Raw genomic sequence first — 13894 nt, forward strand, 5'->3', positions numbered from 1 at the left:
CACCACTGCATGGCCAAACCTGCACAAAAACTTGTGGCAACTTTTATCTTTTTGGAAATAATTGTCTTTTTTCTGCGTGATAATTTTCCCGGATTTATTCATTATTAAAAGCGTCTCCGCGTAAGGGCCTACAGTTGTGAAATTGCTTAATGTGTGTTAAGTACAAAAATGTGTATATGTGTGTGTGTGTGTGTGTGTGTGTGTGTGTGTGTTGGGGGAGGGGTTCTTGTTATGAACAAGTGCCTCTCGTTTTCTGCTTAGTTTTAGCAGGAGAAATTCAACATGCAGCCTGCAACTCAGCTGAGGGGAATGTGATCAACAGCGACTTCTATCGAGCTGGTGGGACGGAGGCACCTTTACTGTAGTTAGTACCTGGACTCCTCTGCACAGCGCCGTGTCGAAGACCGGAGGCGATCTGCCCTGGCAGCCCCAGGTGCTGAGTGGTGATGAGCCGAGCTCGGTCCCGGCGCAGTTCATCGCAGACCAAGCAGCCGGAGGGGGGAGGGGCGGTCGAGGGGATCTGTGACCGCGAAAAGCACCTGACCCACAAGGTGGGGAGATGCTTCCCTCGAAGCCCCTTGTCCCTGCCTCCGGTTCTAGCAAGAAACTCAAAAGCTTTTGATAAACCATTAACCCCCGTGGAAAATAAAACAACCTCTTCCCTTCTCAATCTCTCTCAGCGATGAAACGGACTGAGATGATAAAAAAAATCTAACGAGCCACGTTGGCAGCTTGATTTGCGACAACTTATTAGAACCTAGAGTGTTTTTGTAAGTAGCAGGGAGAGTTGGATGAGTTCATCAGACGTGTGTAGGAGTCCGCGTTGCCAAGAGCTGCCATGCACCAGTGGATTTTGTAGATTTTCTTTTGTGTGTGTATGTGTGATTGAGGTCTGTAAGTGTGTGCGTGTGTGTGTGTGTGTGTGAGAGAGAGAGAGATTGGGGTCTATCTGTATATGTGTGTGATTGGGGTTTGTCTGTAAATTATTTGTGATTGGTGAGCGTGTGTTTGAGCGTTTATGGGGTATTCGCCTGTGCGTCGGGGTGTACCGGTGTGCCTGTCATTGCGTTTGAGTGTTGGGCGCAGTGTCCCTATCTCTTTTTTCGGGATGTTGGTCTTCCTGCTTTGGGGCGTTGGTGTGTCTGAGGGTATTGTTTATCCATCATAGTGTTTTGGGTGTCATAATGTGCATGCCTGCAGGTGCTGGGTTGTCTGTGGGGAGTATTGGTATGTCACTGTATACTTGAGGGCGTTGTGATAGTCTGCCTCTGCCTGTATCCTGGGGTGTGGGGGTTGCTTTGTGCGTGAGCTGATTAATTAGGATATTGTGTGGGGTGGTGTGTTTAAATATGTTGTAGCTGAGTGTGTAAGTGGTGTGTATATTTGCGCGGGTTACCAGGCACACACGTATCTGTGTATGTCTGTATTATATCTGCAGACGAGTATTTGGACCGTGCTCGTGTATCTGTGTGTGGCGTAGTGTTGTGTATATATATGCGGGGTCTGTGTATGGGGGTGTTCTGTATAAGTGTTGAGTCTGAGGTGGTGTGGGGGGTGTAGTGTGTGTGTGTGTGTGTGTCTGTGTATTACGCAGTTAACAATGGGTTGAAGGTCTCGCAGTTCGAACCCAATGAATCTCAGAGACCATTAGCCGTGGGGATCCCAGGCGGGGCTTATTTAAATATCGAATCTGTCAATGTGCGAGGATGTATATAAACAGCTGCTTTCATCTGATTCCCCTGGACTTCAGTTATGAAATTTAAGCGGAGATTAATGCGCCGGGATCCCTATAAACAGTGCAGTCAAAACAAAGTCGTCTCGCCTGTTATTATACACGAGGGGGCTGCATTGGGAGACTTTCCGTATCAGCGAGCTGGTTAATAAAAAGTGATCGCGGCTCTAATTGATCGCCCCTTGGCCCGGCCGCCCCATGATTCTGATGGCCGAGGTCGGCAGCTATCTGGGAGCCGTGGACGTAGACATACACGCCGTTTCTCTTGGGAATATGCCGCTGCTAGCCCAGGCCGATTCCCCCGGGTTCCTGAACGAAAGGCTCGGGCAGATCGAAGGCAGGCTCCAGCGGGGGTCACCCACCGACTTCGCCCACCTGAAGGGAATTCTCAGGCGGAGACAGCTCTACTGCAGAACGGGCTTCCACTTGGAAATCTTCCCAAACGGAACCGTGCACGGCACCCGGCAAGATCACAGCCGGTTCGGTAAGCTGCAGCAGCAACGGGGGCAACCCCCATCTCTCTCGCTCCCCGTCTCTCTCTTTCTCTAGCAACTGGTGTCTCGAAACACCTTCGCACACGGACGCGTTTGGGATTAGGAGGGGAGAACTCGGTCGCGCTCGCTCCGACTTGTCACCAAGGTGGAATTCACCTGGGTTGGCGAGGCGCCGGGGGCCAGTCGTTCCCGGGTTGAACAATTCGCGTTTCACGAGTGCAGTCGCCTCCGCGCTATCTGAGGCACGGTCCAACGGCGGTGCTCGGGAATATTCCTAAAGCCTCGGGGTGTGTGTGTGTGTCTCTCTCTCTCTCTCTCTCTCTCCCTCTCCCTCTCTCTCTCTCTCTCTCTCTCACGGGGTTTTAACGCTGCAGTTTCTGAAAAGGCTGGAACGATTTGGACTCTGCATTCGATGTAGCACAGAGTCCTGTCCAACTGTGTGGATAAGAGGGAATTCGTGTCGCCTTTTTCGAGTGGTGTAGGAAGAGAGCACCGAAACAGGGAGGGAGAGCAAGAAAGGGAGAGGGAGAGGGAAAAGGGGAGAGAGAGAGAGAGGCATACCCAGCGAGATAAATTGAGTCGAAACTCACAGCCGGTGTGGGGAGACAGCAAGGGGTCAGGGTCGAACATAATCAGGCAAAGATGACACGCCACTCCGACAGAGTAGGGGGCAGAGGGAGGGAGTTAGGCGGACACAGAGGCACGATCTATGGCTAGTTGTGTTACTGAACTGGGTCAGATTGGAGGGGAAGGTCGGGCGGGTTGGAAGTGGGGAGTCCAATGCCAAGTCACGGGGTGAATGCACTCGTCACACCCCGGGCACAGAAGATTGCGCCTCCTGTCCTGAGCTCACGTTGGTTAGCATACTCTGCTCGCAACCCCCACGCCACCACCACCCCTAGCCATTCTCTCCCACTTCTTCCAAAAGTTTCGACAGGTGTCTTTCATCCCCATAGAAATGCGACTGTGGTTCAAGGCGCAGAACCGCCCGGACCCAGCAGCGCCCAAACTGGCCCGTAAATCATCGCAGACAAATCACCCGCCGTCCCAATTAAACATGGGCAGAGATTCTTAAAGGCTCTTTTCTCAGAGGCAAGGAGGCTGATTACGAAGCCTTTCCCGGCGCTCATTACCTTGGTTTAAGGCCAGTCAGACAAGTACAAGTGGAAAGCCGAACGGGTGGAAGGTTTCATGATTAGAACCAGATTCAAGAGCCAGACACCGCAGTTAGACATGATTTTGTGAAAAATCGCTGATAGTTTTGTTAACTGTTTAGCGATAGTTTGAAAGGAAAACCAGGGGCTACTTTCTAAGTTCAGAATGGTAAAAGCTTTCAGTATCGGTGGGGTGAGTCCACCTTCTCCGGAGAGAGTCAGCTGGGTCGGGGCATGACTGAGGTTCTATGGCCTGTAGGGTGACTGGCTTCCTGAGTCTGCAGGTGGGCAGTTTACGCGGTGGATGTGGTCACCCCGGCACACTCGGAGCCCCGGGGTGGGGGGGGGGGCGCCGACTTCACTGTGATTTTCCTTTGATCGGTCCCCTCGGGCGGCGCTCCCTCGTGGTTCTGTGGCCGTAATTCACTGACCGCCCCCCCGCCCCGTTTCTGCTGTGTTGCTCAGGGATCCTGGAATTCATCAGCCTGGCGGTGGGACTGGTCAGTATCCGCGGCGTGGACTCGGGGCTCTATCTGGGGATGAACTACAGAGGCGAACTCTACGGGTCGGTAAGTCCGACATCTTTTCCACACATTTAAGCACACGTGCCAAGCAAAGATGTAATGCGTAATGCACTTGGACCAAACTTCACACTGGGAACTTGGGATAAAGATAATTACTGCCAGACTTTCAATGATGTAGTGGGGGAGGGGTATGCTTTGTAGATCTGAACTGGAAAGGGATGAGGGTGAGATCACTGGTGACACAATATCACCTTGGTATTGTTGTACAGAAATGGGTTCATTTCCCCCACCCCTCTCCCCACGCGCACATCACCTTCTTAGCAAATCCTAGGGTGCTTTTCTCCCGATTCACAGTCTCAACCGCCCTATTCCAGTAGCAATCTTTCACAATCAGTCTGGAAATAAACTCCTTGACAGGAAATATTTTCCAGCCTTTTCAGTTCTGAATTTGCATCATCTTTTCCCCTCATCCGCGGTTCCTCTCTGGTCGTTTTAACTCCAGTTTATCTTGTATTTTATTAATTAATAGCGCGCAGGTGTCAAAGACGAGACCGGTCTAAGTTTCCCATGTAAGCGGTGGTGTCCCGTCTTCCTCAGTTATCAGAGTTAACATCTCTGCCCTGAACTGAGACACGAGCTTTCCTTCCCTGAAAACATCTAGATTCATAGCAGTACAGCCCAAATCAATCTTCCCTATCTATCAGCGCAGCCGATGATTTTTCCCTTGACAATCCAGCAGTACCACAGCGTTCTGCCTTTAGGATAATGATGCCTTTATCTTACGTTTCTCATGACATAGGAGGAAGTATTTGACCCACTGAGTATCAGAGCATTCCTATTCACCGGCTTATTTCCCCATTAACTGTGCTTTCTACCCCCCTCGCCCATCAATTGTTCTCACTTACCCCACCCCACCTCTCACTCACACTCTAGAGGACATATTACCACTCTCAGCACGCCCCTGGGACATGGGAAGTAAGGAACACGAGAGGAAAACGGGCAAGCCACACACCGATAATACCAGAGGGCAGAATTGAACCCACGCAGCAGGAAAAGGGAGCCCGAACATGGACTTATAGAGTGGATGATGAGCACTTGATGATGTTTAATAACCCTGTGGATTTCCAGTGGGGCAATGGAAAATTATTATAATGGGTATGTGCAGGATCCTATTGATAATGGTGAGGACCGCCGTTTTAGCCAGAACTGGTGTGATTGTGACTTACAGAAATGACATTGTAGATTTTCTATTTGAATTGCTGCCAGTGTAATGGAACCCTTGGTTGAATGCTCCTACACTGGCTATTCCGGCAGGTTACCTATCTGGGGTGTTTCTGCAATGTAAAGGGAGGGAGGTGGTGCAGAATGTAATTAAGAAACAAGCTTTCCCTAAGCAGATACACCTGATAGTGAAATCTTGCCACAGCAGCAGAGTTCTGAAGCATATTTCCTGGCTGGTCTAGACCTGTGCTAATAGTAAACCCACTATTAAAAGGAATAACACCCTTTGACTCACAAACATTCATCAGAAGCTGCCGTATAGACTTGTTCCTCCTTTTAGAAGTCGAGCATTGTTATCAAGCAACAATTGGAATGGTATTTCAGGAGAATGAAGCTGCATCAGACCTGGCAGTTCCCATCAGGTCACACAGCGCACAGCTATTTTCTGGTCTTTGTTAGACAGAATGATAATCCGAGCTAAAGCATTCTCTTGTGTTAGGTGACAATGTGCTTGGTGTTTGATATTTTAGACAGCTTTACAGCAATGAGAACAATACAGTCTCTCTCCATTTTAGGAATTAACCTCTGTATTGAATATGAGTTATCATTGTCAAGGAAGACAGTCACTGTGGAATAGGTTTGCATCTCATGAAAGGCAACTTCTTTCATATGTGAAATCCTCAGCCACCCCATACTTCCACAGCCAAAGGACCACTTTTGAAGGGCAGTTACCTTTTCAATGTGAGAAACCATGGCAGCTGATCAGTACAGGAAGGCTCCATTGAATTAGGACATGTATATGAGTGATGTCATCAAAGGGACCTCAACACCAACACTGGAATTTCTCACAGTCAATGTCTCAGGCCGAGACCCCTCGTCAGGACTCAGTCCCCGAAATATCAACTTTTATTCCCCTCCGTAGATGTTGCCTGATTTGCCCAGTCCCACCAGCACTTTAGTGGAAGTTGCTCAACATTTCCAGCATCTGCAGAAGACCTGATGGTCCTGGCTTGAAACTTTAACTGTTTATTCCCCTCCATAGATATCTGAATTACTGACTTCCTCCAGCATTTATGTGAGCTTGTTCACCTGTTCAGTTTCCTGCCTGTAATGATGGTCTTTTGATATCAAAGCTGGGGTAAAAGGAAGGAAGCAAAGTTATCCTTAAATGAATTCGACATATGAACCCTTCTCTGGTTTCTATACAGGCTCAACGTTTGTAACTTTAATGATTTTCAGCTTTGTGACTCATTAAATATCAAAGCAGGGACAGATTAACTCACAGTTTGCATGCACTTGTTTTGAATAGCTGTTGCCAATAATTAATATGACAAGAGAATTACTTTCCAGATTATATTTAACCTCAAACGGTGTTTCTCCAAGGCGCTGTGTCTGAGATCAAGAGAGTCCATGAAAAATCAGAAACAGGGAATAAAATTAAAGAAAGAACTCCGTGTGAGCCCAGAGAAAAGTTTACACAGAAATAAAGATCCATTTTGTTTATACAATTTAGTATCAGGAATTATTTTATTTGTAATCATTCACCGTCATACAACTCTACATTGGGAACATTTTTGGAAAGTAAAAAGGCAGAGAATTAAAGTAAAATGATAAATTCCAATCGAACATGACTTTGTCTCCGAAAAGCTCTTCCAACAAGTCTTAAACTTTAAGATACAGTTTGGGCGAGTTTCTTGTCAGTGTAAATGTACATTGTAAAGGTTTAAAGGGTTTTACAGATTAAAACAATGACTTTCCCTAATGCAATCTGGATATTTCTTACATCCTCAAAGAACTGTAAATTGAAGTGAAAGAAGGGTCAACAATGAAGACCTCATCAGCTATTGGTACTTTCAGATGAAGTAATTTAAATGGTGGATGAAAACCCCATTTCTGTGCCACCCCAGTCTATGATTGTTGTCTTGAACTGGGGTCTAGGGTGTGATGCTGCAGACAGTTATAAGGTCAAGGCCTGTAAATTGGATAACTGGCTATAAAGTCTTTTCATGCTAACATTCAGTGGGAAGTGCAAAATTAATTGCCTACATTTTCAAATCAGATGTAACAATCGCAGTTGGGTAGAAAAATGACTTTATTAAGTGTGTTTCCCACACGTGTTCTCTCTAATGCACATTATTATACGTTTAATGACATTTGCAAAGGGCTAGTTTAATCAGCATTTGAAATCTCTGTTTACTTAAAAGTGGATTTTAAATGGTGGCAAGTGGTTCTGTAAACCTGATTTTAACAATAGGGTTTTAATAATGGCATTCCTGCATAAATATAAAGTAATTTCCCAAAAAAATGCATTTAGCCGCTGTCATTTTTTTCCCTTCAATAGAAAAACAGATTTAAAATCATGTAGAGCAAATAGTAAGAGGTGTAATGTTATTCAACAATCTGTGAGGCTCTTTAGTTCAATCTGATATTCAGAATGAAATATACCATCTCATGAAATTAACTGCTTGAATCAATTATCAGCCAGGTGGTTTACCACAACTCTAGCAAAGTAATGGCTTAGCATATCAAGGCATCTGCCATCTACTTTCCCTCATTTAAATTGCAAGAATGTCAGTTAAAAATGGACATAAAGTAGGTTTACATCAGGGATTTTCTAATATAAAAGAAAGCTGTTTCTGACAATGTGAAAGCTTTGTGTCAGTCCTACCCTCCCCCCACGAGTTTTCTACCTCCCCCTAGGCCCCACATTGCCACTTCCATCAGAACAAGATGGGTCTACCATTAATACAAGTCCGATTGTTTAAAAGAAGACTTGTTTCCAAGGAGCAGAACTGGTTGTACCAGTTCTTTGCTCCCTCTGTCCTTGCTCTCTATATGGTGTTTGTGCTGTCCCTCAGTGCTCCCTCTAGTGAGCTATTTGAAACTGACTACAGTACACACACATCCAGATTGCTGCAGAGGTTAAAACATTGGTCTATGTGCAAGAATGCAAGTTTCTCCAGATGGAACTGTGCAGTTCTTTTCCTGTAGATGCTAAAAAGTCCATAGACACCAACAAGAATAAATAAATATCTTTTATTGGGTACACAAAGTTAATACATGGAGTTCAAATTTATATAATACCAACTGCAAAAATAAAGTATCCAGAAGATTTAAAGGTATACTTCTCTATCAGCAATGCATATAGTAGAAACAGGCATTGGTTTTCAATTTCCCATAAGACGTAAGGAGGAGAATATCTTTCTCTTATTAGTTATTGAGATACAACACAGAACAGGCCCTTCCCGTCCTTTGAGTCCCCAGTTCAATGCCAGCCTAATCAGGGGGGAATTTACAATGCTCAATTAACCTACCAACTTTTTGGACTGTGGGAAGAAACCGGAGCACCCGGAGGAAACTCGCGCGGTTACGGGAAGAACGTACAAACTCCTTACAGGCAGCATGGGACCTGGATCGCCTGCACTGTAAAGTGTTAATGCAAACCGCTATGCTGCCGTGCCGCCCCAGAATCAGGCCACTCGGCCCATCAAGCCTGTACTGCCATTACTGATTTATTACTCCTCACAAGCCCATTCTCCTGCCTTCGCCCCATAAACTTTGGTGCCCATATCAAATGTATTCCCTATCTCTCCCATTGCTTTCTCTAATCCTTTACTTAAGATACCGACAAATCCTAGTCTCACTTAATTACCACGTTTAGCTGGTTGCTGCACACAAATGAACCTTGAAAGCAAATGCTGTTTGCAGGAACCATTCCTTTTGCTCAGCTGCTGCTCATGGGTACCCTCTCTCCAGATTGTACTGTTGCTGTTTGTCTTTTGCCCGGCTCAAAGTGATACCACCAACTCGAGATCCTCACTGCCAACCAGAACATAAATGTTTCAATGAGACTCTGACCCTGACTCACCAGGTCAAGTTACACTTTCTGGAAAAAAAGTATTGAAAATTTGTTCTCCGTCAAGAGCTTGATGGAAAGCCAAACAAATTATGCTTCCATTCAAATCAGTCTCATTTGAAATGATAAATAAGACAAAATCGATTTCCTGCAATTTATCATCTTTTACAATGGCTGCATGTTCATTCAACCAATTCTGTCGAAGGGAAAGACTTCATATTTTAAAGTAGCCTTGATTTCTAACATGATGGGGATAGAAGTTCGATACGAAGTTTGACATTTTTTTCTGGGAAGTATTAATGTTTTAAAATATCTAAATCAGTTTGCTATTTGGCATTAACGGTGAGCTACTGAAGAGTGTCAGTGGATAGTTTTATACTGAAGATATTGCATGGGACTGGAGCAGAATTAGGCCATTTGGCCCATTGAACCTGCTCTGCCATTCCATCCTGGCCGAGTTATTTTCCCTCTCCACTCCATTCTCCTGCCTTCTCCCTGTAATCTCTGGCACTCTGTCTAATCAATAACCTATCAACCTTTGCTTTAAATATACTCAATGATGTGGCCTCCACAGCCGTCTGCAGCAATGAATTCCACACATTCACCATCTTCTAGCAAAAGAAATTCTTCCTTATTTCTATTTTAAAGGGATGTCCTTGTATTCTGATTCCATTAATTCTCTTCCCCCACCTACAAGGTAAATACTTAAAATGAATATTGTTATAAAATAGCTGGCATTATGGATTTTCTATAGAGACAGTACTGTGCAAAAGTCTTAGGCATATATAGGTACAACACCTACGCATCAACTTTGTATAAACACGTGGATACTGGGAGACATTATTACGTGGCTTTGAATAAAGATGGATCACCACGAGAAGGATATAGAACTAAACGGCACCAAAAATTTCCTCACGTTTGTAGATTTCTATGCTGTATGTAAGGAGCAGAGAGCAAGTTGTAAATCGGGCGTGAGCAAAGGATGTTTGGAATACCAAAGGTGGAATGTAATGGGAGGGGTGCGGGAGAGGTGACAGAGAGGAGTGCCAGGGGTGGGGGCACGGTTGTGGTCGGGTGCAGACTCACCCATCCCGGAGACATCAGGCAAGACAATTCAAACAATTGGTTTATTGATCATTACAGAATGTCTCTCTGGTGCTTTCTGCTCCCTCCCCTCTCCCTGCCCCCTTCCCACTCTCAGTTCACAATAGAAACCCGTATCGGAATCAGGTTTATCATCACTCACACATATCATGACATTTGTTTTTTTGTGGCAGCAGTACAGTGCAATACATTAAATTATTGCAGTACTGTGCAATATATAGCTAGGGTTCCTAAGACTGTTGCACAGTCCTGTAGGTTGGACCAATTTCTAATTGTAGGATGTAGTCTCCAACTTGTTAAGAATATTTTTCACGAGATGTGGCACTTTCAACGGTTCTTCCTTCATTTGTTAAGCTTCAGCTAATGAAAAACTTGGATTGAATTAAATAGTAATGAAAGTACATGAACTATACCCTCTGACTGACATCTGTTTCTTACAGAAAAAGTTAACACCCGAGTGCGTTTTCCGGGAGCAGTTTGAAGAGAACTGGTACAACACCTATGCATCAACTTTGTATAAACACGTGGATACTGGGAGACATTATTACGTGGCTTTGAATAAAGATGGATCACCACGAGAAGGATATAGAACTAAACGGCACCAAAAATTTACTCACTTTTTACCCAGACCCGTGGACCCTGAAAAAGTACCGACTTTATACAGAGACCTCTTGAACTATAGTTGATAAATTCCACTGCCTTGCATGTGTTGTACATAAGTGGGGGCTTCAGCTGTCCGGGGGTGCAGTGCCAACGACAACCTCGTGGCCACTTTGAGACGACCACTTTGGTTGAGTCTATTACCACTACTCATGCTATCAAGCCATTATCAAGTGCACAGTTCCAGGATTTTCCTTTATACTCACACACCTATATTCTCCACTGAATTTTTTTTTGCTTCTGGATAATGGTTGAGGAGGAGAGGAACAAAGCCTCGAGAACAATGGACACTTTTATCGCTGGAAAGGCCACTAAGTGGTGACAAACGCTGCTGCAAATAAAGGAGCTTTGAGCTAAAATTTATATATTTATCAAAAGTTGATATATTTCGAATCTGTGGATGAGAACCTGCTGAAAGCTGTTATTTACTATGCGACATGGAAGAGAAGAGCCAACAGGATATAAGGTTCCCAGCCTTTGAAATGCCTAAATTGACCATGGACACTGTATAGATCAACAATAAACTATTTATAGAAATGTCAATATTATATTTATTTTATATATTTATTTATTACATAGACTATATTTTTAATGACAATGTATAGATCAGATTGCTATCTGGGAGGATTAGATCCTATTGAAATGTAAATGACCACTTTTTAAGTTATGAAGATCTATGAATGTTGAGTTTGACAATAAAAATACTTTGTTTAAAGCAAAAACGTATATTGTACAATTAACATTACTTGTTCACCCAATAAATAGAAATTATTATGACGGAAGTTTCTGATAAAATTAAATTTGTTACAAAATTCTCCCGAATACTTCTTAATGTAGCAATTGTTATGCGAATATTTTCAGTGTGCAGTTTGCAACTCCTCTTTATGTTGGTCTTTAATATATTTGAATATTGCTCACCTACCTCGTCTTTGAATAAGTTTTAATGCAGATGGTTTCATTCCTTTACAGTATATTCAAAGTCTGGTAAAAACTGCAAAGTGAAATCTCAGCTTACCTTTTCTCATACAGTGATCAACTTTTTCAACCATTAGTTAGACCATCGATTCATTTCAGTGTTACAGTTTACAACAACCTCTTGAAATGGAATCAAACAGTAAAATTCCTCCCTGCAAATAACTCTGGTTCAGAGCTTCTGTCATTGGATGGTAAGAGAGAATTCAATTGTAACCACATTTGGAAAGGCAAGTTCAATACCAACATGTATGTCAGAGCTTCCTTAATGTGTTTTGCTTTCAGGAGCAAGTCCCAAGCTGAACACCCTCCCTGACCTGCTGCAAAGATGCCTGGGACATGTCACTTACTTGTTTTAAACACCCAGAAGATTACATAGTTGCACCTGTTAAAACGGAGGCAAAAAAACTAAGAATATATTTGTTTAAAAGTTATCAAATCTCTCTTTTATTTGCCCACATAAAAATATTGAAGCAAATTTCAGAATATCAAATCAGTAGAAAAATTGCCAATTTCTGGAGAATAAAATCCCCTGATTTAGCTTCATTAGGCCCCAGATTGTGTCTTTATCTTCATTGAGATGTTTACAACCTTTCTCAAACCTCTACTGATGAGGGAATACTTTCAGAATCATTATTTTTGAAGGCATCCTCTTCAGATCTTGCTTTGGGTGGTGTGTAGTTTTGGAAACGGTTTGAAAGCTTCCTTTGGGTTGTGTGTGGTTTTGGAAATGGTTTGATCATCTGTTGATGATGTTGCATGCTGAGAGATAGTAACCTCGGTTGGTAAGCCATCTAACCAATCCCCGTGACACTGTAGCCCCGTACCTCAGTCTGCCCAAGATGTTTCAGAGCAACCAGAGGAGAATCTCAACGTTTCTTAATATTGCTCCTTAATAACAATATACAGCACTCTTTAGACAAAATGAGAGCCAATGCCTCCAGCTGTACACTAACTAGCAAAAATTAAGTAAAGTTTCAACAGTGCAGTGAACTCTCTTTCGGTACAGCGGATACGGTGCACCTCCAGCGATCTTGCCTCCTTTCCAACCCAGAGTTAGTGCTCAATGATAGGAGGGAGTTCAGTACTGAGGGTGATGCTGTCCAATGGCAGCTTCAAGCAATCTATAGTTTATAGAATATATTGTCTCATCCTTTGTCCTAACAACAAAACTATGGTCCTTTAACCACGGTGCAAAGCTTTCATATGTCTTTAGTGTTTTGATAAATGGTATTCTCACTCCGATCCAAACTGCCGTGTGCAATGAACTCGCACTCACCCAAAGGAGGTTGAGAGTACTGCTCCACAACTTCAGTTAACTTCCCAGCAGTGGTGATGGAAGACCACCAGCTCAGGTCCCAGCGGTGAATGTTTAGTATGCCTTTAATTCTTTGGCCAAGTTCAGAAGCCAGCAACCTCTTGATGATTGTGGGCCGTTGCTCTAATGCCCAGATAAACATGAATTAATCCAACAATGCAGTAGCTGCAGAGATGCTTAAATATCTGGAAAGGAGAGAAAGTAACTCATTCCCCACATTATTTTTTATGGAATACATGAGGACAGAGCGATTGAAGGAAATGTACATTAAAGTAGAAGAGGATTAAAAAATGGAATAAAAAATAAAATGCAATTTTTATCACTCAGTCAGTTAATAGATTGGAGACGAAAGGAAAATGAAAAAGAAATAAACAGTAACCAGAGAAATAAGAAAATCAATATTTTCTTAGCAGTTTATACGACTAAGGCATAGGAGCAGAATTAGGCAATTCAGCCCATTGTCTGTTCTACCATTCAATCAAGGCTGATTTATTACCCCTCTCAAACCCCTTCTCCCCGTAACCTTTTACTAATCAACAGCTTATCAACCTCTGCTTTAAATATACCCAATGACCTGGCCCACCACAACTGTCTGTGGCAATAAATCCCACAGGTTCACTGCCCTCTGGCTGAAGAAATTCCTCCTCATCTCTGTTCTGGGGAATAGCCTTCTACTCTGAAACTGCACTGTCTAGTTCTAGACTTCCCCCACTGTAGGGAACATCCTCTCCACGTCTGCTCTATCCAGACCCTTTAATAGTCGATGGGTTTCAATATGAACCCCCTCTTGCTCATTCTAAATCCCAGCATGTACGTGCCCAGAACTGTCACATGCTCTTCACTGCACTTCTGACATTAA

General features: G+C 43.7%; 1 protein-coding gene across 1 annotated transcript; it reads left to right on the plus strand.

The window, feature by feature from the left end:
* The first annotated feature begins 900 nt into the window (after nucleotides 1-900).
* fgf16 (fibroblast growth factor 16) lies at nucleotides 901-11705 on the plus strand. The gene is made up of 3 exons (XM_073057936.1): nucleotides 901-2216; nucleotides 3846-3949; nucleotides 10526-11705. Exons 1-3 carry the CDS (start codon nucleotides 1931-1933, stop codon nucleotides 10769-10771), a joined length of 636 nt encoding a protein of 211 aa, XP_072914037.1. The 5' UTR covers nucleotides 901-1930; the 3' UTR covers nucleotides 10772-11705.
* Nucleotides 11706-13894: the final 2189 nt, after the last annotated feature.

This window comes from Hemitrygon akajei, chromosome 10, assembly GCF_048418815.1.
Source record: "Hemitrygon akajei chromosome 10, sHemAka1.3, whole genome shotgun sequence".
NCBI lineage: Eukaryota > Metazoa > Chordata > Chondrichthyes > Myliobatiformes > Dasyatidae > Hemitrygon > Hemitrygon akajei.

Bases quoted from the DNA above. Each gene is read 5' to 3' on its own strand.
- fgf16 (XM_073057936.1), top strand. From the start codon at position 1,931: ATGATTCTGATGGCCGAGGTCGGCAGCTATCTGGGAGCCGTGGACGTA. The intron at 2,217-3,845 runs GTAAGCTGCAGC...TGTGTTGCTCAG, and splicing joins GCAAGATCACAGCCGGTTCG to GGATCCTGGAATTCATCAGC. The intron at 3,950-10,525 runs GTAAGTCCGACA...TGTTTCTTACAG, and splicing joins GAGGCGAACTCTACGGGTCG to AAAAAGTTAACACCCGAGTG.